The 26486-nt window shown below is 39.2% G+C and overlaps 1 protein-coding gene across 5 annotated transcripts in view; it reads left to right on the top strand.

Moving 5' to 3' along the window:
* The window catches only part of DNAJC5B (DnaJ (Hsp40) homolog, subfamily C, member 5 beta), an 88619-nt gene that overhangs the window by 61616 nt on the left and 517 nt on the right, over nucleotides 1-26486 (top strand). For all 5 annotated transcript variants that reach the window (XM_014541014.1, XM_014541015.1, XM_014541016.1 and 2 more), the window contains 2 exons: nucleotides 17263-17476; nucleotides 20964-21135. In XM_014541014.1, the coding sequence (XP_014396500.1) occupies nucleotides 17263-17476; nucleotides 20964-21135 (386 nt within the window). The remainder of the gene's footprint in view (nucleotides 1-17262; nucleotides 17477-20963; nucleotides 21136-26486) is intronic.

Genomic DNA, 26486 nt, shown 5'->3' on the forward strand with positions numbered 1-26486 from the left:
AATTTTATTCAAGTAACCCACAGGAAGACAAGAAAAAGAAAATGGAAGAGTGAGAAACAGAGGACACAAACAGAAAACAAATAATAAAATGATAGACGTAAGCCCTGACATAATAAGTATATTAAAGGTAATGGTCTAAGCATATATTATATTTTCCTTCCTTGTTATACAAATGGTGGTGTACTATAACTCCTATCCTATACTTTGCATTGTTCTCTTAACAATGTACCTTGGAGATCATTCTCAGGAATGATCAGTTCATAAAAAGTTTCATTCTTTTCATTTTGCAGCATCATAGATGTCCCATGATTTAATCAGTTCCCTGTTGATAAATATTTCGGTTGTTTTAAATCTAGGTTTCCTTTTAAAACCAACTTAGAGCTTCTCAGGAAAACCCCATGGTCCCAGAAAAGTAGATAGAGATGGGGAGAGGGAAACTATCTTTGTTCTGCCCACTTCCCAGTTTTTGCTATGCCCCTATTCCAAATTCCTGGAGCAAGGATCGAATAGACCCAGCTGGGTCAGATGCTCACCCAAGTCTAGATGGCTCTGACTAGGGATCTGGAATCACAAATACCCACTACCTTAGCAAGAACTGTAGGATCCAACTCTTGGGAAGAAAAAGGGGCAATGTTCTCTAAGCGTGAGTATAGAGTTGGGAAGGAAATTACCAATATTTCTATTTCTTTATTCCCTTAAAAATTCACATAAATAGCAGCCTCATAGGCCTAGCTCAGCCCCTTCCTATGTTTATTTATAAGTCTTTATCATAAAATCTTTCTATGAGTGAAGCATCTATTTTTCATATGTCATCTTTTTCCCTACAATAGTATAACCATGTTTCATTTGTTAGCTGATAAATTGGAGTCCCCAGCTACCTCAGAGGGTAGCTGGGAGCAGTGACAAGAGGAAGGCTTCTGTGTCAATCCATCATGTACTGAAGCTCTTGTCTCATTGAGACTTTGTAAAGATAAATGAGATCATTTTTTCTCAAAGTGTGTGGAGCTCTTTGTGGAAGAGCACAATGAAAATACCAGGTACAGTTATGAACGGATAGATATCCTCATCATCCTTAAAAGTCTAAAATTATCCTGCCATTTGCTGCTACTGTTCAAAAACCATTTATCCAGCATAAAGTGACGTTTTGCTCCATGTCAAAAGTGCCATATCACAGGGTGAGACTCGTGGTATGAGTCTCAGCCATGGCCTTCGTTATGGAATAAATCTGCCTTTCACATTGTACAGCATAATCATTCCAAGGAGCTTAAAGTTTAAGGCTCATTTAATCCAAGTTTTTCATGGCTGGGTCACACCACTTAATCATAACAGTGTTTGCATGAGATAAGCAAATATTTTCCCCTATTCTCCCACTGCCTAAAAGTCTTTACTCCCCCTTTTCATGCTGTCTGAAGGAGACATTTTAGTTAATCAAATACACCTGGGAAGGCTAAGCGGTCACTTAATCTTGCACATATTTGCTGTAACTTTAAACTGGCATGTTTCCCTCTTTCACCTAATTTAAGTAGTCTCTCTGAGGCAACAGGAATTTGAGTTAGGAAGCTGGGGAGGAAGGGGAGGGAGGAGGAGAGAGACACTAGTGAATGGTGGGACAATTGGCGAGAGGGTTGGTTGGTGAAATAAGAGACTCAAAGCTTGTTCTCTAATCCCCAATACCGGGCTTTGGCCCTTTTCAAGTGACTCAAGAACTTGAGTTCCCTGTAAAGTCTTCACCACCCAAGTCCTTTTAGGAGTCCCCGCTGGGAAAGTCTCCCAGGATCCAGGACTGAGTTCATCCTCATGTAGCAGTGTTGCTCCAACAAACCAAGTTTCCACCCTGTGAACGACACTGCTTTCATTCACTCAGTGGGCATGTCCATGGTCAACTGCAGGCACAACTCGGCTTGCTAGGCTCTGCTGCTGCAGCTCCTCTGGTTCTCAGCTGGGCAGGGCTGCTCTGCTGCTATTCTGTGACCCCACCAGGCCCGGCAGGGAGAGCAGGTCTCCTTGCTAAGTAGTCGGTGACCAAGTGTTCGAATTACTCCCCCAGGCCAAGAAGCCACCTATGCTATTCATCTGGAGACTTGAGGGAATCACCAGTGCCTGCTGGTCTGTGCGCCACTAAGAGGTAGAGGCTGGATATAGGGGATAGCTCCCTCCTTTTTGTGATACCCTCTGTTAGAGCCTCCAGGGAGTGTCAAAGTTTGATAGATAAGCTCCTTCCATCTTTTCTTATAGATCTCTTTCTAAAGGACCCAAACGCGTGCTCAGAGGTGAGTCAGAGACTAGCAGTAATGACCCTATACTTAGACTCTCCATCCTCTCTGACCCCTAAAGCTTTGCTCCTAGGTCAAGCTCATTATGCTTGGCTCTTTCTTTCCTGAGATGGCATTCTTTTCAAGGAGTCTCTGCCACCCCCAGATAGGCTTCCATCAGGCTGCCCCACTGGTTCATCAGATTTACCCAGCTGTGGCTGCCCCAGCAGGGTATATGACGTAGATTTCTTTCTGGAAGGCTCTTCAGGCTTGGGGGACTTCTGGGAGGCTGCCTCCAGGCCTCCAAGCATGCCTTGATGTGCTCAAACTCCCAGCCATGAACAGTAGGCTGTAATGGCTCAAAGATGCATCCACCTCCCTACCATAGCTCTATAACAAACAAGGCTACCTGTTCTGTATTCTCCTTAGTAACTCGAAAGAGGTAAATATAGCTTGCTGCTCAGCAAGCACTTTAGGTGTGTGATTAGATCCTTCTTTCCTTGATATTGACTGGTACATAAAAATCCTTCAGTCCAAAGTCAGTAGATTTGATCTATACCTCATACTGCTACCTAATTATAGCAGAAGCCAAAAAGGATGATGAGAGCACTTAGCAGCCCGTAGTATATCAGAATCTCTCACCATTATTAATGGCTTTCTAGCAGCAAGTTCTGTTCATTATTCAACAAATATTTAGTGAGCACCTACTATGTGCTAGGCAAAAAGACAAAATCCCTGCACTCCTGAAGCCTATATTCTGGGCTGGGTGAGTAGGGAAGCTTAATAATAAGTAAATTAAGTAAAACATACAGTCTATCTGATGTTGTAAGTGCTGTGCAGAAAAGCAAAGCAGGTAGGAGGTGCTGGGAGTGGTACTGGAAGTTACACATTCTCTTCAAGGTGTTCCACATAGATTTTAACACCAAAATCCCTTGGTTGCAGTGAATTCTAAGTATAACGTAGAAGTTAAGAGCACAGGGTATGAATTCAGAAAAATCTGGATTTAAATCCCATCTCTTAGCCTCACTTTCTTCAAAATACAGATAATATACTGAGCTCAGAGGACTGCTGAGAATTAAGTGAGATGATACATGTGAAGTGTTTAGCCAAGGTCTGGCACATGGGTACTGGGTGATACAAAGAATACTTAAGAAGTCATACAAAAAATACACAAGAAGTAATAGAAATAGCCCTGTAGAATGGCATTCTTCAAACTAGTTAGGGCCTGGGTGCAAGGAAACTGTTTTAGGAGCATGTGTATGTGTGTGTGTGTGGGAATTTCTGTGACATTTAAATTCCATTGCATACATTTAAAAGGGTGTTAAAACTGTTTTATTTTAACATGCCAATGTTTGTACTATGCTGAAAATTTTGTACTCTTTGCATCTGTTTATTCTCATAAAAAAATTTAGATACTACCCTGGCTGGTATGCTCAGTGGTTAGAGTGTCAGCCCACACACTGAAGGGTTGCAGGTTCAATTTTTGGCCCCAGTTGGGGTGCATGTGGAGGGAGGAAACCAATCAATGTGTCTCTTTCACAAAGATGTCTCTCTCTCTCTCTCTCTCTCTCTCCTCCTCCCTCTCTAAAACTCAATGGGAAAAATAATCTTTGGGTGAACATTAACATATAAACAAACAAAAAGATTAGATACCAAGTTTAGAATGTGGAGAGAATGGTCTCTCAAAATTTTAAGGGGCATATAAGCAAAAAGTTAGAATCAGAGAGGGAATGCGGGAGGGAGGAAGGGAGGGACCCAAACATTACACCCAAAATGATTACAAGGGGTTGGCGGAAGGAGGCCTGTGGGGCCTTCTTTGAGGCCCTCCATGTGCTCCATGGCCCACTGTGATGTCCAATCAGAGCATCAGAGAGGTTTTAGTTCCTCCCTTTCCTGCCTCTCCCACTCCATCAGTTCTCTGAGGGAAGGCACGGTGCTTTGTCTTCCTCTCACTTCCAGCCCTAGCACCATGCTAATGTTACCAAGTATAAGAACAAATTGGTCAGCAAATAGATTTTGCCTCTGTGTGTTCTCTTTGATTATATTCTCAGTTTCTTCAGGATCATTCTCAAAGGTTTTGTCACCTCACTGGGTAGGGAGTCATTTACTGACCCAGTAAATAGAGAGGGCAGACCAGCAATGAAAGGCAATGGTTTCAGTCTGGGACCTGCTCACTTTGTACGGTTGTGGGACCTTCCAGTAAGAAGTAGTGGATAAGGAAGGGAAAACTGTAGAAAATACAGCCAGTTATGCAATTTGGAGAATGTGAATCTTGAGTATTCAAAATCTCATGTATAACTTCAATGTTAGTTTTTATTTACACTGATATGTACATTGTTGAAGTTAGATAAAAACAAGATTAGGATGCTTAAAAGGGAGGCTGACTGCTTTCCCTTGGTGCAAGAAACTAACACAATGCTGGCCTACTTTCTGAATGAGATCTAACTCTTCCTTAACATATCAGAGACCACAAAATCAGAGTGAACTCGTTTTATACATCAGCACCTGGATCTCTGTGCCTCATGGATGAGCTTAATTTCTATCCTGATATAGAGCAGCAGTAATTAAATTGATTCTTCTATTCTATTTCATTCACTTTCACATGGAACTTTCTGGAATTCATCTTCCATCTCTAAAGAGGTGAGTTGCCTCAGAGTAGACGAAAGTGAGTCAAAAGTTATTTTCACAAGGAGCAGGAAGGAGTGTCATTTCCATAGTGATTTGTGGCAACCCCAAGTAGTGGTGCTTTTACCCATCTTTATTAGCAATTACAGGTCATAACAGAGGCTGATGATGAATAAAGTGTGAATGTCAGGGGAATACACAGCTAATAGAAGAATGGTAAATATTTACAAGGCAAGATGATGATTCAAGCTCACAAGATAAACTGAAATTAATCTTTATCAAGCACTAATTTGTTTCCTGAATTCTAAAACCTTCCACTAAGAACAAAAGAATATGAGGCCAAGTCAGAGTTATCTTCCAGCTCTTGCATACCCTCCCTTCTCCCATGACAATTTTTCCACTTGATCTTATTTTTTCATGCAACTTCAACTTCATTGTTCCTGGACACAAGAATCATAATGATCAATGACTTTTTTTTTCACTCATTTACTCAATACCTATTTAGTATTGGATATTTATTCATATTATACCTATTCATATCTATAGTTGGTACCATTTAAAGAACTTATCTTATAGAAAGTTAGATTTAGTAAGGTTTAAAAGATACATACTGAAAGACAAGCCAAATGCCGAAACCAGTTTGGCTCAGTGGATAGAGCGTCGGCCTGCGGACTGAAAGGTCCCAGGTTCGGTTCCGGTCAAGGGCATGTGCCTTGGTTGCGGGCGCGTCCCCGGTGGGGGATGTGCAGGAGGCAGCTGATCGATGTTTCTCTCTCATCGATGTTTCTGACTCTCTATCTCTCTCCCTTCCTCTCTGTAAAAAAGTCAATAAAATATATATTTAAAAAAGAAAGACAAGCCAAATAAAGGAGTCAGTTGTGGGTGCAATAGATTAACTTGAGCATAGGATTCATATTAATCATTTAAATGAAAGTTAATGCTTTATTCCACCATTCATTCCTGTCCCAGGCACTATGCTAGGTTCTGGGATTACAATTATAAGTAAACCATGGTTACTGATCTCATGTAACTTGAGGTCTAGTGGAGGAAACAGAAATTAATCAAATGATGACAAAAATGAGTGCCTAATTATGGATGAGATACAGTACCCTGGAGGAAAAAGCATGGCTCCACAAGAGTATATAACAAAGACAGCTGATCTGGATTAGGGATTAGAGAAGTCTTCCCCAAGAAAGTAAACACAGTTTTAATTTTAGTACAGTTTACACCAATTTGTATCAAAGGAAATAAAATAAAAGCCAGAAAGACAAATCACATTCCAACATACTAGTGTATGCAATGCTTACTATGTGCCAGGCACTATGCTTGATGATTTGTAGTCATTATTATATTTGATTCTCATATTTCTGTATTATAGGTACTTCTATTGTCTTCATTTTACACTTGAAGAAACAGGTTTAGAAATGTAGGTTAAGTAGCTGTCACAAGCAAGTCTGACACTTGGGTTGCTTTACTCCAGAGCCCACTGCTCTTAACCATAACATTTCTGAGTTTAAAACAACTGCCATGAATCCAAAGGATTCAAAGGCCAGAACCTGAGTGATGGACCATATTGGAGGATGATGCAAAGGTCAATGTCTGAGAAGGAAGCCTGGAGATGAAATTCAGGGTTCTTAGTCCCAGACTGGGATTTAAATACAGAAGTAGAGAAAGGATCCAGAATGAGCATCAAGCTTTAAGTTCCAGACAGTGTGAGGCAGTGGGTTCACTCTCAGCACACCTAGGGAATGACTGCACATACCAGGTAATGTGACATCTTTCCTTGCATTGGGATAGACATGGATTCTGGTATCTACTAGCAAAGTTCATATTATATATCTAATGGTTAAAATAGTTAGATCCACAAGGGAGTCCTTATAGGCCCTAAGGTAATGTAATGCACCTCTTGTGGCAATACTAACTACTAAGCCGAACTGCTTCTTAAGTCATCTTTTGATTTAAAAAAAATCATGGCTTCACTCAGCAGATGTTACTTGCCATATACCATACACCTTTAGCTATGCCTGATGGACTAGGTGCTTAATAACTAGTTGGTGAATAAATGCATGTATGAAGGCATAAATGAATAAATGCGAGAAAAAGCAATGCTTCCTGGGTGCTTTAGCAATGGGGGTCAAATCAAATAATCTAATACACTCATAAGGAAATTATGTGAACATAAATTTGAAAGCAAGAATATGAAGATACAATACTGTTTGACCTCAATGAAAATTGTTACACCTATTGCATACCAAAATGTTTCTTAAGTCTGCTTTATGTCTATCAGTAATCTTAAAACAAAAGCATCTATAATAATAAAAGCATAATATGCTAATTAGACCAGATGTCCTCCCGGCCATCCTTCCATCCTTCCAGATGAAGCCAGGGCTGCGAGGGAAGCCTGGGTCCCGGGTGCCTGCCAGCGGCCAGAGGGAAGCCCGAGTCCTGGGTGCCAGAGGGAAGCCTGTGCCGACAGCCAGCGGAAGGAAGGCCTACTCTTGCATGAATTTTGCGCATTGGGCCTCTAGTAAATAATAAGAGTACACTTTCAAAGGGATAGGTTTCTATAAATTTTAATACATTTTAGTGAAATTGATATAGATATTAAAACCATTGATAGGTAGTGATGTCAGTGAAAATGATGGCATAAGGAACTCCATATTTCTGATCCTCCACAAAAGCTACAAATATCTGAAAAAAGCTGTCAGAATAAACCTTTTCAGAATCTGGGGAAACTAACCAACTATAAGACATTGTTGAAAGAAATTGAAGAAGACACAAACAGAAAGATATTCCATGCTCATGGAATGAAATAATTAATATTGTTAAAATGTCCATATTGCCCAAAGCAATCTACAGATTCAATGCAATCTCTATCAAATTCCAAAAGCACTTTTCACAGAAATAGAACAAAGAATCCTAAAACAGGTATGGAACCACAAAAGACCCCAACTAACCAAAGCAATATTGAGAAAGAAGAACAAAGCTGGAGGCAACATGATCCTTGACTTCATACCTTATTATGAAGCTACAGTAATCAAAATAGTATGGTATTAGCAGAAAAACAGACATACAGATCAATGAAGAGAGCCCAGAAGTAAATCTGCTTGTATAGTTCAATTAATTTATGACAAAGGAGCCAGGAATGTACAATAGGGAAAGGACAGTTTCTTTAATAAACTGAACAGCCACATGCAAAAGAATGAACTGGACCACTATCTTACATCATACACAAAAATTACTTCAAAATGGATTAAAGACTTGAATGTAAGAGCTGAAACCATAAAATTATAAGACGGAAACATAAGTGGTAGGCTCCTTGACATCAGTCTTGGCGATGATTATTTTTGGATTTGACACCAAAAGAAAGACAACTAAAGCAAATATAAACAAGTGGGATTATATCAAACTACAATGTTTCTGCAAAGCAAAGAAAACCATCAACTAAATGAAAAGGCAACCTACTGAATGGGAGAAAATATTTTCAAGCTATATATCTGGTAATAACTTAATATCATATATATATAATACATACAACTCAATAGCAAAAAACCAAAAACCCATCTGATTAAAAAATGGGTTAAGGATCTGAATAAACATGGTTTTCCAAAGAAGACATACAGCTGGTACATGAGGTGCTCAATATCACTAATCATCAGGTAAATATAATAGCAAGTGGCATTTTAACTTTTCAAAAGTTTAAGTATTTTTAACTCTCATATTAAAAACATACTCAAGCATAATGCCTCATAAAGTCAAGTAAAAATCTGGGATTATTTGCCAGGGAATCATTGAAGTACAGTGGAGTCACTGTCTTGACCGCCACTAGAGGTCAGCACTTGACTCTCAATGTGTTTCTACATGATGGAAAAGACCAATTCTCTGAAACAGATCACCATTTACGGTTCCTATTGTTATTTCATGCAATCTGTCTTGAATCACGAATGTGACTGTGGATCCCAGACAACACCCAATTTCCGGGGTGAGATGCTCAGATATTCCATCTGTAAATTTGAAGAAATCATAGGACTGTGTAATGTGCCTTCAGGGGACCCTTTGCTTTTGGTATGATTCAATTACTTGAGTTGTACATTACGGTATCAGGTGTTCAGAAATAATTTGCAGCAGAGGTAGTACTGGCATCATTATTTGCTATTTAAATTCTATTCTGTCCCTTGACTCTACACTAATCCTGGACCAGTGGATCCTGCTTCCTTGAGTCCCATTAACACTCTCCTTTCAGCTCGCAGTAGCATATTGCATTTTTTGTTGTTGTTGTTAGAGCTTTTTATAGGGAGTGAAACTGTACTGGGTACAAATACATGAAATGTTTGTAGGGGGTTTGAAAGACTTGAGGGCTGATCAAGGGAAAAGATGTGACCAAGAAAGCCAGTAACACACAACATGCTTTATTGGGCGGTGTTTCCACAGGATCACAGGAGAGGGGAAGCCCCTCACAGTGTGAGACCTTTCAGAGACTAACAGCATGGGGCCACCCTCAGAATGGGAAACGGGCAAAGGCATTCCCAACAGAGGGAGAAGGTGGGAAGGAGGCTCACTGTCTAGGTCAGTGGTTCTCAACCTTCCTAATGCCACGACCCTTTAATACAGTTCATGTTGTGGTGACCCCAACCATAAAAGTATTTTCGTTGCTACTTCATAACTGTAATTTTGCTACTGTTATGAATTGTAATGTAAATATCTGGTATGCAGGATGTATTTTCATTGTTACAAATTGAACATAATTAAAGCATAGTGATTAATCACAAAAACAATATGTAATTATATATGTGTTTTCTGATGGTCTTAGGCGACCCCTGTGAAAGGGTCGTTTGACCCCCAAAGGGGTCGCGACCCACAGGTTGAGAACCGCTGATCTAGGTGATGTCACTCAGAAGCTTAGTGAGAAGTCTTGGAGTCAGAGAGCTCCAAAGGGCCGTGGCAGCTTGAGTCTTATAACCACATGGCTGTATCTTATCAATGGCCAGCAGCTGTAGGGTGAGGTCTCGCAATATATAAAGCAGGCAGGCTCTAAAAAGCTAACAATCTTCTTGTTTGGGTTACTTTTAAAATACTTGAATGTATAAAAATTTGAGTTTGGCACCAGTAGACTTTTGAGCTAATGGGTCTTAGCCTGCAATAAAGAAGTAAACAAAGGCCCTGGCTAGTGTGGCTCAGTTGGTTAGAGCATTGTCCCATGCACTGAAGGTTGCAGGTTTAATTCCTGGTCAGTGCACATATCTAGGTTGTGGGCTCGATCCCCAGGTGGGGCCCCTATGGGCCACAACCAATCAATGTATCTCTCTCAATTGATGTTTTTCTCTCTATCTTCTCTCTTTCTCCCTCTCTAAAATCAATTTTTTAAGAAAGAAATAAGTGAAAAACATAGGAGTCAACATAGAGGTGCTTTGGCTCATTTATATAACAGTGGTTTAAAGCTTTTTGTGCAGTTTATATTTGAATGAAGAAAACATAAACATACAAAGTAAGCAGAAGTTTCTAAATTAGGATTTTCTGGTTATCACTGGCTAGGTAATGTGTATCAGTTCTCCCTTCTGCTGAGAACAACTAGAAAAACTAAAAGGAAAGTTGTATTTATAAATATACATCTTAAAATCATTTGAGAGTAAAGAATTACTGCTGACTAGGTCATAATATGGGAGAAAAGAAGCTGAGAGGCTGAGCAAGACTCTACAAAGGGGGAAAAGTTTTGGACCCTAGCCCAACAAGAATGGGAATCTTGCAATTCTATTTAGATTCCCAAGTGCGGCACCTCAGGAGAAAGGGCAGCAAGGAAGTAAACCATCTGTGGTTAACAATGACTTTAGTGAGCCTCCCAAACTATGTCCCCTGGTATTCATGTCTTTGTGGAGTCCTTTTGAATCTGGCTGGTTCTCTGACCTGATTTAACCAATAGATGTGACAGAAGTGATATTTTACTAAAACTTTAAAAGGCCTAGCAGCTTCTACTTTTGCAATCTGGCTTAAGCTAGCCACTGAAAAAATATGACTACTCTGAGACCTTCGTGTTGTGAGGCATCTCTCCTAGCCATGTGGAGAAGCAACATGGAGAAGCAAGTCCCCAGCCCACCGCCCCAGCTGAACTCTAGCTGCAGCCAGCACCACTTCCCAGCAGGTCACCGAGGCCATCTTGGAAGCAGATCCTTCGTCTCCAACTGAGTAGTCCTGGCCAAAGCCAGATACAGCAAGAAACTGTCCCCACCAAGTCCAATCCAATTACAACATTGTAGGCAAATAAATAAAATGCTTGTTGTTCTAAGCTACTAAATTTTACTGTAGCTTTATTACACACACACAGATCATGGAAACACCAGTATTGCATGGGTTGTAACCAAACTTTGAGCCACTGGTTGACCAAGAAAATCTCAATCCCTAATATTGGATTAAAATGATCCCAATTTTTGTATGTGCCTCCAGACATTTGAAAATAGGGAATAAAAATGCTGTCTGGTATAAGATAACATCTTAGTTCTCCAAATACTTCTTTAAAAGTTTTTTAAATACATATCTGGCACACAGAGATGATCAAGTACTCAAGCCAAGACAATATGAACAAGAATAGCAGAAATGAGAAAATAGAAACAGAACTGTGGAAACCTCAGGTATTAAAATGATCAGATATAGATTTAAAAATAACTATCAGGATCAGGAAAGATAAATTACAACAATGAGAATTTTCAGAGCAGCAGTCTGCGGTGTTTCATTGTAGGGCCATCTTGGTCTCTCCCCTGAATCTAAGCTACTAAATTTTACTGTAGCTTTATTACACACACACAGATCATGGAAACACCAGTATTGCATGGGTTGTAACCAAACTTTGAGCCACTGGTTGACCAAGAAAATCTCAATCCCTAATATTGGATTAAAATGATCCCAATTTTTGTATGTGCCTCCAGACATTTGAAAATAGGGAATAAAAATGCTGTCTGGTATAAGATAACATCTTAGTTCTCCAAATACTTCTTTAAAAGTTTTTTAAATACATATCTGGCACACAGAGATGATCAAGTACTCAAGCCAAGACAATATGAACAAGAATAGCAGAAATGAGAAAATAGAAACAGAACTGTGGAAACCTCAGGTATTAAAATGATCAGATATAGATTTAAAAATAACTATCAGGATCAGGAAAGATAAATTACAACAATGAGAATTTTCAGAGAGAACTGAAAATTATGAAAATATTTCAGATTTTTAAAATAAACAGATAAATTTTATAACTAAAAGATACAATGACCAAAATCAAGGACTCAAAGGTACGGTTTAACAGATTAGAGAACTGACTGGAAGATAGGTCAGAAAAAATAGCCAGAAAGAATTAGAAAAGGAGAGGAAACAATGCAAGAAAGATAAAATATATAAAGGATCCATTAACATGGCCTTTGATAAATGCAATTGGAGTCTGAAAGGAGAGTAGAAAGAGAATTAAGGAGAACGCCACTTGAAAGCATAATATATGTGAACTTCCCAGGTTTGTGAATGATATCAATCCCTAAATACCAGAAGCCCAGTAAAAGCCAAGCAGAATAAAAAAAAAATTATACCCAAGCACATCACATAAAAACTGCAGAAAATCAAAGAGGAAAAACCTGACATTCCAATCCCATGGAGATAGATTTGGACTAGAGCTAGAGCAACATGGTCAGAATCAAGTCTTAGGTGACTCAGAAACTGGTAGAGTAGTAGGTAGATCTCACCTGAGTGTTAGGTGGTGTAAGGAAGAGAACTGGGAGGAACATTACAATTCTTAGAATTATTCCACTGCCTCAAAGTAGATAGCTCTTAGGGGCCTTAGGAAATCACAACTATAAACTCATGTTTGGCTTATCTGTAACTCACTGAATTCACTATGCATTTCAGTTTATAGCTGTCATTGGGTTTTGAAGTAGAAATTAAAGGCATTGTTGCTACTTCTAATATTAGTTATAGTTATACCAGTTTAACAGGTGACTAATGGGAGAGAGAGATTTAGAATTACAAGCTCTGATTTAATATTATGTCACTTTTAAGTATAAAATTAGAAATTATAAGAAATACATTTAAAACAAGTGAGTAAAGGTACATTTAAATGTACTCCAAGCACTTCCTTTCAACCCTAAATTCTACACATTTCTTGTTCCATAGACAATTCCTAAGGGGGTGGGTCACTGATCAACTATCTCCTTGAGCAATTGTGTAATTTTGGCAGCTGTCTCTGCTAGCCATATTTCCAGAGGATTCCTCAGAGCCAAGAGTATCTGCCAAGAGGAGTCAAAATGCTGCTGGCAACCAAGAATTGGACTTGTTACAAATGGAGGTGTTCCAGCTCTCTGACTTTGCCAACTCCATTGTTAGAGGAATGTGATAAATGGCTGAGAGCATCTGCCCTTGTGAGCTGACAATGATCCAAGCAGCTTAAAATATGACAGGAAGCCAGGCTTCTCTGGCCAACTCTTGGGCGGTGTGTATCAGTCTACAACTGAATACCAGAAACAAAGAAATGCATGTAAAGAGCCATTTTCCCAGGAATTTCTTTGTTTCTAAGCAGAAGTTAACAGCTCTTGCATTTGACTGGTCTGGACATGATCTCTGGAACTTGTAGGGAAAATGCTGCAATTGTATTCCAGGGCACAGAATGAGAATTCCAGGAATATTGAGCCATTAAAATTAATGTGCTTAAAGAATCCACATGAGGTTTTTTGATGATGAATGTTGTATCATGGAAGTTGGAGGACTTTTTTTCTTCCTTTTCCCCCTTCTAATTTGTCATGAGCCATTTAAGGGAACAAACTCTAAACTTTCAGCTATTAAAACAAACAACAAAACACAGAATCGCCTATAATACCAATGTACATCTATAAACCCAGTTAATTGTGCTTATAGATATAACCTTCCATTTTTCTTTCTTTTCTAAGAAAGCCAGAGTTAGTGAAAAGACCCCAGGAGCCTATTTTTATGCTTTATTTTTCCCTATATAAAGACATATACACAACTAGAGGCCTGGTACATGAATTCGTGCATGGGTGGGGTCCCTCGGTCTGGCCAGTGATCAGGGCCAGTGATCAGGGCCATCTTGCCGGGGGGAGGGACCGCAGGGGTTGGCTGTGGGAGTTCATTGACCACCAGGGGGGCAGCTCCTGTGTTGAGCGTCTGTTTCCTTGTGGTGAGTGCATGTCATAACGACCGGTCAACCAGTCATTCGGCCATTTGGTCACTTAGGCTTTTATATATATAGATATATAGATATGTAGATATATGGATATGTGGATATATGGATATATGGATATAGATATAGATATAGTAGATAGATATAGATTGTCTGTGTGTGTGTATAGATGCATGTGTTTATGTGTGTGTGTGTGGGGGGGGTACATGTCAAAGTCACTAAAGATTTCTATATAACTAAACCCAGTGATCAATTCTTAATCCTCATCATACCTAACCTGTCAATAGCATTTGACACAGCTGACCTTCTTCAAATCCTTTGCTCACCTGGACCCCAAGATCCCATATTCTCTGGATTTTTTCCTTCTACAAGTTAGTCTTTCTTTTTGTCATCTCCTTTGCTGGTTCCTCCTTCCTATAGTTCAGTCTTTGGACTTCTGTTGGACCTACTCTCTTGGGAATCTTTTCCTGTTCCATGACTCTAAATACTATTTACCCGCTGAGAACTCCCAAACATACATGTCCCATAATTCTCATGTGACCTCCAGGCTCATAGATCTCTCTACCTCCATCTCCACTTGGAAGTCTAATAGGCATCTCAGAGGTGTGCAAAAGAGAATTCCAAATCCTAGCAAACCATTTCCTACTACAAAAAAATTTCTTGCCAACCCTTTAACAGTAACTCCAAATTTCCCATTGCTCAGGCCAAATTTTTGATTCATCCCTAGGTCCTCTTTTTCTTTCACATTTCACATCCAATCCAGCTAGTCTTCAAAATATATCCAGAATCCAACCATTTCTCATTACATCCTCTACACTACCACACTGGTCTGAATCACTATAAACTTCTAAAAGAGTCTCCCTGCTTTCACCTTTGTCCTCTCCAAGACTTAATGGTTCTTCTGAAACTAAAATCAGATCATACCACTCTCCTTCTCAAAACACTCCAATGGTTTCCCACATTAATTAGACCAAAAGCCAAAGTCCTTACAATGGCCTAATAACATTCTGTGTGCCTTACTTTCTTAAGTTTAAACATATATAGGAGGCAGCATATTGGTGGTTAAGACCATGTGCTCAGGTTTAGATTGCCTGTGTTCAAAGCCTGGCTCTAATTGTTAGCTGTGTGACATTGGGTAAGTTACTTAACTTCTTGTTGGCTAAATTTCTTCATTTGTTAAATGAAATTATAATACCTATCTCATAGAGTTTAGTGAATAATAATGAACTAATATTTATAACATCCTTACAATAGTGCTGGCATATAGTAAATATAAAAGTTTTTAAAAATGACAAAATAGGAATTTTGTGCTATTAGCACAAGATCTCATAATAAATTCTGCACATAAAAATGTCTCCAATGGTTCCATCTATAAGAATTTCTAGATAACCCAAACATCTCTCAAAAAGATGAAAAATGTTTTGGTTAATCAAATTTACAATGAACCATCTTTGTTTTATTCTTTTTGTTTATCCTGAGGTCAAAGCTAGAATGGATTACATACCAAGATTTGTACTTTTAAATATTTTGGTACTTTTTAAGCATCCTAACACTGAGCTACTTTATTATTCCCTTACTTCCTAACCCAATAATACTTTCATTCATAAAATAGGTGTGACCCCTCCCCTACTTATTGTATAGCTTGCTTTATAAGATATACTTTACTTTTCTGCCCTTATTATTGCATTAAAATAAAAACAATTTACTCTAAAAGTGATAAAATAAACAAAACCATATGGTGTATTCCTACATATACCTATGATAGGCACAGTAGGGAGAATAAGTCATGGGGACTTTCCAGTAGAGAGTCATAAAATTAATTGACTTTGTATTGAAAAAACTACTATAGACTCAATTCTATACATGGCTTTAATCAATATTTAAATCTCTCTGGAGAGGGCTACCAGCCAGAGCCTGACTATTATAAGCTCACTTCTTACATCTATTTTACAGTTTTATTTGTACTTGAGTATAACTGAAGATAAAAAAACATTTCCAATCAGCCCCCCCCCCACCACACACACACACACACAACACACACACATACACACACACACACACACACACACGCACACACACACACACACACACACACAAACACGAGGCAGCACAATCCATACTCACACCCTTTACAAACTGCTTTATGGTCCATAGAGACAGGGCCTTTTATTCACAAATAAATTTCTATGGATTATTTGAAGTGGAAAGACCTATTTGAAAAGAGGTAAAATATACATTTGAATGCAAGGGAAGTCACAGTATTTATTCAGAAAAACAAAAGGGATTTGTGGAAGATTTGTTGAAGGGGTTATAATGTATCTATTTAAGGAAATATAAATTAGAAAAATGTTTGATAGGTGAATTTAACTTTTAGAATATGTGGTGTGTAGATTTGTTAATTCTGGAAAATTCTTCTAGTTGTAAAAGAAATTTTTGGTGTAAACTGGTCCTGTTGCTCTTAAAGTTCCATGCATTTGCATGTTGAGGTGGAGTACTGATCAGCTTCTAGGTAATAATAAACTTCAAATATTTGCCAACAGCAAGATGTCTCAGCCTCAACAACCATGCATTTGAGAATCCCTTTGAGGATATGAGAGGAGAAACAATACTATTGTACCTGCACATTAGAAACAAGAGATATCACCCTGGCTGGTTTGGCTCAGTGGATAGAGCGTCGGCCTGTGGACTGAAGGGTCCCAGGTTCAATTCCGGTCAAGGGCATGTACCTTGGTTGCGGGCACATCCCCAGTAGGGGGTGTGCAGGAGGCAGCTAATTGATGTTTCTAACTCTCTATCCCTCTCCCTCTCTGTAAAAAATCAATAAAAAATATATTTTTTTAAAAAAGAAAAAAGAGACATTTAATTAGCACCTGCTCAGTTAAATCAACATTATCATTTCACAGTATTTATTTTTTAATTTATTTTCTTAATCCTCACCCAAGGATATTTTTTCCATTGATTTTTAGAGAGAGTGGGAGGGAGAGGGAGAGATAGAGAGAAACATTGATGTGAGAGAGACACCGATGTGAGAGAGACACATCAGAATAGAACCTGGGACCCTTCAGTCCACAAGCCGACCGACGCTCTATCCACTGAACCACACGAGCTAGGGCTCATTTCATAGTATTAGATCTATAAAGGATGTACAAATGAATAGTGCCCTTCTAAAATGCCATTGTAATTCTTGTCAAATGACATTTCCCTTACTTTTTTTAAAAGAAAGTTGGCCCTGAAACACCATCCAGACAAGAATCCAGATGACCCAGCTGCTGCTGACAAGTTTAAGGAAATCAACAATGCCCACACCATACTGACTGACATGTCCAAGAGAATCATCTATGACAAGTACGGCTCGCTGGGACTGTATGTGGCCGAGCAATTTGGAGATGAAAATGTTAATACCTACTTTATGCTGTCAAGTTGGTGGGCAAAGGTGAATCATATTTTTTTTTCCCTTCAGAACCAATTTCCTGTTAGATCATGATATTATTCACACTTTTAGACTCGATTTCAAAGAAAGCCTAACCTTATATATTATTAAACTCGTGTAAATAAAAGGAGATATAGCTTTGATGGAAAATTGTTATTTGAGGATTGTTTTTGCTTTAGCTCATCAAATGATTGTAATATACAGCACGACTTAAAATACTTCCAGACATTAATTATATTTGCATTTGAAGCTTCAGGTTAATTCTGACTGCCTTCTCTTCCTCCATAGTGACTAATTAAGAACTAACTCATTGCTCAAAACGGAAAATAATTTATTAATGTGACGACTGTCCAATAAATTATTATTAACAAATTTAGCCATGTACTTTACTATTTATAGCACAGAATACATCAGCAAACACAATACTTGGGGGAGTATGTGGTAATGATGTCATGGGCTCACGCGGAGCCTGTGGTGAGGTAGTGAAGGAAATGTGGGAGAAAGGGGGGAATTAAGTAGTGGAAGAGAGGGAGTTGGAGAGACAGAGAGAGGGAAGGAGAGAAAAAAGATATCTGGTCAAGAAAAGGCAACATTTTTAAGGACTTAGTGCAATCAGAACTGATTTTTGACAGTAATTTTGTGCAGTTTCCTAGGAGTACCTACTATATGTATGTTTGGTGATGGTTTTATATTTGTTTATGAGTTTTAATATCTTCTGATAAAAATGTATTTGCATATGAACATATATATAGCCCACCAGCATATTATTGGACAATTCACATACATGTGAGCAGTTCACACATTTTGTGAAATCATATGAACTTACATTCATGAGTTGTAATTAATAATTTATAAAGCTGCCGATTTCCAAAAAGGCATGTTCTATGGTATTCTGATTGCTACTTTTTCCCACTAAGATAAATATTGCTAAATTGAAGAGTTTTATATATGCAGGAAGAGAATGTTTTTGTACATAAGCATGGAGAGAGTCTGCAACTTCAAGCCTCATTTGCCTCCTGCAGTCCCATACTTCCTTTTCTTGGGGATAACTAGGATTCCCATTAAAACCCCCTTTCTCTATTGTTGAAGACTTGGGAGGGAGACAACTGCCAAGCAGATCTGGAACTTGGAATGAGAGTGTACTTACTGACAATGTCATTTCTGATGATAGATTAAACATTCATATAACAATATGGGCTTTTTGTGGGCTTGCCTGGGGACCTAACCTCCAGGCATGACACTTCTCCCATAGGAAGGCCCATCTGTAGTTCTAGATTATTTGCACACTAGCACCTGATTGCATCTGGGAGCCCACCTGCATAAAAATGAGAATAGGTTTCTTTGCTCAGGAAGTTGACAAAATTGATCAAAATTCATAGACAAGCAGATGTCCAGTAGTATAAGCGGTATATAAAGTAATTCCTGATGTGGCTTTTTAAAAATAGGGCTACAAAAAATTCTACCTTCCCCTTCTGCTTGTGCCAAAGCCTAATTGCACAGTGCCCATGAGAGTGGCCTGGCACACAGTGAGCATGTATTAAGTACGCACTGTATGAGTAAATCTGTACTATTGAAATATGCATTTTAAAAACATTGGACACCTACTTGCACCTAGTACTGTGCTACGCATTGAAAGGGATAAGACAAGACAAACAATCTAGTTTGAAACAACTAAAGAACAAAACAGTATATGAATTAAAGAAAATTTCCAGAGAAGAGGAAAATCTGGCAATTGCACAGTAAAAAATTTTTAAAGGATGAAAGGAGGAGCTTGTTAGGGCAATGACTCAAGAGTACTGCACAGCAGGGTCTTAGAGGCAGTTGTCGAGGAGGAGGGTGTTGCAGGTTTGTTTTTTCAAAATATATTTTTATTGATTTCAGAGAGGAAGGGAGAGAGAAAAAGAGATAGAAACACCAATGATAAGAGAGAATCATTGATCAGCTGCCTCCTGCTTGCCCCACACTGGAGACCAAACCCGCAACCCAGGCATTGCCCTGACTGGGAATTGAATCATGACCTCCTCATTCATAGGTAGACATTCAACCAAGGAGCCACGCCAGCTGGGCTGCAGTTTTATTTTTATTTATTTATTTATTTTTTAAAATATATTTTTATTGATTTTTTACAGAGAGGAAGGGAGAGGGACAGAGAGCCAGAAACATCGACGAGCTGCCTCCCGCACACCTCACACTGGGGATGTGCCCGCAACCAAGGCACATGCCCTTGACCGGAATCGAACCTGTGACCCCTGAGTCTGCAGGCCGACGCTCTATCCACCAAGCCAAACCGGTTTTGGCTGCAGTTTTATTTTTAGAGTAATTTACCTAAGTCTACAAAAATGTAGAGTATTCAGAGCAAAAAGATGGTAGGTGTGAGGGTGTAACTAAAGCTCCCTCACTCCAAGCCACCCCACAACTGGGGCCAGAGTCAGATGGAGTGCTGGGCTGGGAAGCCAGGATGGGGCAGGTGAGGTTCCTCAACCTAAGTCTTAAGTCACCTTAAGTCACTGAAGAATTGCAGACACACACAGTGATCTTTATCCTCTTTGTTCCTTTTATTAGATAAAAATGTGCATTCTGATTCAAAGATGTATAAATCACTTAAGCACCACTGTGGTGGAAGTTTATATGGAGTATAAAGGGCGGGGGGGGGGGGGTCAGAAAACATGTCAGAGAGAGGATCTTTGAGATGACTCTGAAACACGGAGTGGGTAATTGTTACATGGCTAGGTGGGTACATCTAGGCAGACAATTCCACAGGGAGAGCAAAGCTATGGCAGGAACAGGGCAGGCTGGTGCAGGAGAAGGGTTGGCAAAGGCCCGATGACCATAACAAGAAGCTCCAGCCTTATCTGAGAGGCAGAGAGTAGCTGCATAGGTTCAAGAGAATATATATATTTCAGGAAGCTCCAGCAGCAACCCATAGGGTGGATTAGGAGGAGGTAGGGAAGCCAGTTACGATGTTACTGAAACATCCAAAACAGAGGTAACAGGACCTGTTCTAAAGCCCTGCCAGCCAGGATAGAGACAGGGGAGAGGGTAAGATATACTGAGGAGAGAAAGTCTGCAGAGACTAAGAGGAATGTGGGTGGGGGAGGGGAAGCTATCAATAGCTCCTCTGGTGAGAATGACTCTGTCCCCTTGGTTAGATCATGAGACCTGTAGATTTTTTGCTTGTCGGTTGGTTGGGTTTGTTTTGTTTGGTTTACTCTTAATAATGATCACCATAACTTAAGAATAAAGAAGAAAATGTCATGCATCATTACTTTGGCTACAAGACATTTCCTCTGGGTTTTAACTTACTAGGTAAAACTCTATGTGGAATTTGTTTCCAAGGGAACTAAAAAAATTGCATGCAATAAAGATGAGAGTGCAGGGTAAACTGCAATGTCTTCAGGTCTCTGGAGGTACATGAGTACACACTTGATTTCTGGAGTTCTCACATACCCTACTACCCTCACCCCTGTTTTGCTTTTCCTGTTTCTCCTAGACCCTGTTTGTCATTATTGGCCTCTTGACCGGCTGCTATTTTTGCTGCTGTCTATGCTGTTGTTGCAACTGCTGCTGTGGACGCTGCCGGCCCAAATCATCGGAGCCAGAAGAGGACTTCTATGTGTCCCCAGAGGATCTTGAGGAGCAGATCAAGACTGACATGGAAAAAGGTAGAGTAAGATGAGAGCAGAGGTAGTGGGTGTCCCTTCATAGGCCTGGCCAAGCACCAGGTCCCATGGTGATGGTTATCACAAAAGTGAGAGAAGTTCATCAACCAAGTTGGGAGAACCCCATAGACCAGCGGTTCTCAACCTGGGGGTCAAACGACCCTTTCACAGGGGTCACCTAAGACCATCGGAAAACACATATATAATTACATATTGTTTTTGTGATTAATCACTATGCTTTAATTATGTTCAATTTGTAACAATGAAATTGGGGGTCACCACAACATGAGGAACTGTATTAAAGGGTTGCAGCATTAGGAAGGTTGAGAACCACTGCCATAGACTGTCAGCTTTGGTACTTCTTTTGCAGAGGATGAAAGAATAGTTACTTTTAGCAGCAACAGAGAAAAACAGAGCCTGACACCATTAGAAAGAAATCATGAAATATGCTGATCTAGTACATGCAAAGCTAGTATAATTTGTGGTCTTATTACAAGAGTGTGAGCTCTGGGTTCAGGGAGGATTGGGAGTGCCCGGGGGTAGGAGAACCAAGGTAGAAATTTCTCCCAGAAGAAGCATTTCAGCCTGTTTCTTTAGGATCTTTATTCAAATAGAAGGGAATGGACATCAAGAAAAGTCAGCAACCTGTCACTTTTCTTCTTTTTGATTATTTTATAATGAGTTTTGGGTAGATTTGGGGGAGCATAGTCTTTTTCCCCTGGAAATGTAGCTTCCTTCCAAACCTACACTTTAGAGCTTGCCCTAAACCAGCATCAAGAATACTGTCCTATGTAAACAGGGCTATTTCCTTTGTTAAACCACCCCCACATGTCTATATATGTATATATCCACATATATGTATGTACATATCCATGAAATATTACTTGATTATTCAAGTTCACTTTGCCCAGAAATGATAACGAAAAAATGTAGCAAATGATAAAGTCTCACAGAATTTACAACACCAGAAATATTTCACATTCTCTGAAAAATGATTTTGTTTAAACAAGCTGGAGTCAAACCTGCCATTGTCCTTTATCTTGTAGCCATAATTCTACTGTCATTTTCTCCTGTAGAATGCATCATTATTCTGAATTATGGACTATCACTAAATCACAAAGAACCCTGGACAGCCAAATAAGAGAATTACTTGGTAATTCAGACAGTGGCCCAGTGTTGTCAGAACTGTTGAAATTGGGAATGGTGCACTTTGGACTGCACCATACTCTGATTCTTTTTTTTTTAAAATATATTTTATTGATTTTTTACAGAGAGGAAGGGTTAGGGATAGAGAGTTAGAAACATCGATGAGAAAGAAACATCGATCAGCTGCCTTCTTGCACTCCCCACTGGGTACGTGCCCGCAACCAAGGTACATGCCCTTGACTGGAATCGAACCTGGGACCCTTGAGTCCACAGGCCGATGCTCTATCCACTGAGCCAAACCAGTTAGGGCCATACTCTAATTCTTTGCATCACAATGAAACAAATTCCATGACATCAAGCAGCAGACTGCTTAAAGGCTTGCATGCATCTTTTATTCCCAATCAAATGTGATGCTAAGTAGTATCCAGTTACTATCCACCCTGACTCCAGCTTCAAGGAAGGAGTCTTCAATCATGTGAATCATGCTTAGTCTCACACCATTTTAGGATTGGGGGCGGTCAGAGAGGATGGAAGGGATTTCCCTGTAACCTGTGACACCTTCTTATGGGGACTGCTGGGTGACCAGTCCAGCAAATGGGGGTTGCTATTACAATTTTTTACTACTGTCCCTGGAGTCAAAGTATGGGCCCAAGGTGAAATGTGATCATAAGTTTCCTTTGTCTTATTTGGGATATAAAAGAACAAGTCTTTTAATGGAGGCATAAATACCAAAAAGCACAAGCAAGCAGTATTACTCATACATGGGTTAAAAAGAGATACATTTATGCAAACTCCTCTTCAGAAAAGGGCCAGTGAATGGCCTTGGCATAACTTGTTTAAGAATGATGAGCCCAGTGTATTAATCCCAACTGCTCTCTGAGGCAGGTAAAATGTTGAAAGATCATGTCAGAGGTCTCTGGTCCCATTGTTCAGAGGATCTCCCATAATATCCATCACTCCTATCCAGTACTCACTCACTGACAGAGGATAGGAAGGAGAGCACTGTCATCGTCACCCACTGTAAAGAGCAACTTTAACTTGTCTTTTATACTGTGGAACCCAAAACTAGGTGAATTGAACTTAGGTATCACAAATCCAGTGACCACACATCTTTGAAAAGCCTCAAAGTTTTTTCCTCTTTTAATTTTTAAAATTCTGACTGGGGCTGGGGATGGAATCTGCAACCCAAGTACATGCCCTTGACCAGGAATTAAACCTATGAATCTTTGGTGGTGCGTGGGCTGGTGCTCTAACCACTGAACACACCAGCCAAGGCAAAGTTTTTCCTCTTTTAAATTAGATCAAAGTTCCAAAGGTCATTTCAGCGGACCTTCTTTGCAGATTTCTTTTCTGGAACAGAAATTCATCCTTGGTGCCAAATTCCACCCAGGTTTCCTTCCTGCAGGGTGACTGGTGATAAATCTATGTGTCTCTCACTGTTCTCAGTTCTGATGCCCCCCAGAGCTACCAATTCCATTGCAGAGGTCAGATTCTAGACTAAGTAAATTATGATCTCATTTTACTGTATTACTAAGTATCACATGATCTCACTTATAAGTGGAATATAATGAACAAAATAAACTGACGAATAAAATAGACCACCCTCCCAAAGAAGATTTAGCCAAGAGGAAAAAGCTTTATTCCATTCCTAAATACTTAAAAGCTCCAATGCAGAATTAATCCAGGTTTTGTAGGGCTTTAAACTTATACAATTTGGGAACAGTCCACTTTATGAAAAAGAACACAAAATTACAAATGCAAAATTAAATTCAGAAAGTAAATATTTATTTATTTAGAATGAGAAGAAGAAATCACAACAAACTGCAAAGCTTAAAAACTGACAGATAGGCCTGACTGACTTGGCTCAGTGGATAGAGTGTCGGCCTGCGGACTGAAAGGTTCCAGGTTCAATTCTGGTCAAGGGCATGTACCTTGGTTGCGGGCACATCCCCAGTAGGAGGTGTGTAGGAGGCAGTTGGTCGATGTTTCTCTCTCATCGATGTTTCTAACTATCTCTCTCCCTTCCTCTCTGTAAAAAAATCAAAAAAAACTGACAGATAAAATAAATATCACAAAATATAGAAAGAAAAACAGCAATAGTTTAAGTGCCTGGCACATCTCTATAATACTTTTACCCTATGCTTTCTGGGTGCATATTCTTTGCTTGCCTCTTCATTGAACAATACTTTCATAATATCATTTTCTGTAAGAAGAATAGAAAAATAATTCTTCTAGCATGTTTGATCAATTTGTTTTTATGATTGTAGATGAGAAAAGTTACAGTTTTGCAACTCATTATTGCTAATGTCTAAATTTTTAGGGATTGTTGTCAAATCTGCGAAAATTAGTTGATTTCATATATAACATAAAATTTGGAAAAAATTTTCCACACACCATTTTCTGACTGCACATTTCAAACCTTGTTTCCCCTCCATCACCCAATACTGCCAGGATCAGAGCCCACCGACACATTCATATTGTGTGACACCACCTCTGGTGTGAATCTTCGTGCCCCCTCAACAAGTGGATTGGCATACTGAGTTACAAGCTTATCCCTAAAGCCATCCCTATGCCAGTATGGCTACCAATAATTATACACAGAGTTGCTGCAAACCACAAAATCATATCTCACTAAACCCAAAGGAAACCTATCCCCAACTATATCTCCCCTTAACCGAATCTCCAAAATGTCCATTGCCCCTCTGTTGCCACTCATCAAGAAGAAAAGCATGATGGAGGAAAAGTAAAGTGGAAAGAGACAGTGTTTTGTTATGATTAAAACATTTTACTTTTGCAAATCTACAAAAAATGTGAACATATTTCTAGGGTCCCTGAAGCTTAACTTTCATTAACTGCAGTAAATCCACCACCACTGCTCCTCAGTCTAACATTTCATTATGAGAATTTATGCCTTATTTGAAGTGAAGTGCATTAGATAGTTTCAGACTTTTATTCCACTAATTCAAAGACTTAATGTAGTTTACTGGTAAAATTAGTGCAATTTAAGGCTTGTGAGGATGTAAACGAAGATTCCATGTGAAGACTATACTTTCTGGACTCTGATCCTATTAATGGATTATGGTTTCTTCTGCTCTGCAAAAGAAGACCCTCTTAAAGTTGTTTAAGAAAAGGCATTTGAAAGTAGCTACTAGTCACTTGGATATCAAGTTACTCGTGACAAATGATAAGCAGCATACATCAAGATTTGAGTCCATTAGAAGGCACATGTAAGACATTGGAGCTCTGCTTATTTTATTTTGGTGATTCTGAAATAGAATAAAATATAGCAAACATATTCTCACTTAGAGGATTTTTTTATTATCCTATGTTGGATCTAATCATAAAATCCTAAGATTTTAGAGTTGGAAGAAGTCCAAGGTGTCAAACCTCATTTCCCCACAATTTTTCTACCGGACTGCGGCCCAACCTCATTTGAAAGCTACCAATGATGGGGAGGTTTGGGACCTTGTATGAAAAGTAAGACATACTCATAAAAATTCAACCACCACAGGGGGGTACAGAGTCAAAGAAAGGCAAGTTTATATAAACCTCCTGGCACCAGCTCCTCAAGGATCACAACTTAAAAAAAATTTTGTGTAACTATAGGGGGTTTTGTTTGTTTTACAAAAACGTTATGGCTACTTATTGGGTTTGTTTGTTTTTTTCCTGCTGCTTTGCAGAGAAAAAATTTTGATGAAAAATTTATTAATGTTTTTAATGGATTATGCTTTTGATGTCATGTCTAAGAACTTTAGCCTAAGCCTATGTCATGAAGATTTTCTTCATTGTTTTCTAAAAGTTTTATGTTTAACATTTAGATCTATTCCCATTTTGAGTTCACTTTTGTATAAGGTGTGAGGTTTAGGTGGAGACTTTTTTTTTTTTTTCCATATAGAGGGAGTAGGAAGGGAAGTGAGGATCAGTGAAAAAGAGGAAGAATTGAATATCTTCCTTGGTGCCCTTTTCTTGGTTTATAAAGCGTGGTGAATGCTGAACAGCAAATGTAGTAAATGTCTCAACACAACTCAAGACTAACAAATTTCCTTGCAGATTTAGAGGTATGGTGATTTACAGAGCACATAACCATTTTGAGTATTGGCTTTATGTAGGGAGCTTCCTATTAGACTCTTTATCTAAGCAAACTCTGGGTTTTGGCCTCTCTCCCGACAAGAGAGCCTTATATGCTATTGTGCACTGCACAACTCTAG

This window comes from Myotis brandtii, unplaced genomic scaffold (genome assembly GCF_000412655.1).
Source record: "Myotis brandtii unplaced genomic scaffold, ASM41265v1 scaffold254, whole genome shotgun sequence".
NCBI classification, from domain to species: domain Eukaryota; kingdom Metazoa; phylum Chordata; class Mammalia; order Chiroptera; family Vespertilionidae; genus Myotis; species Myotis brandtii.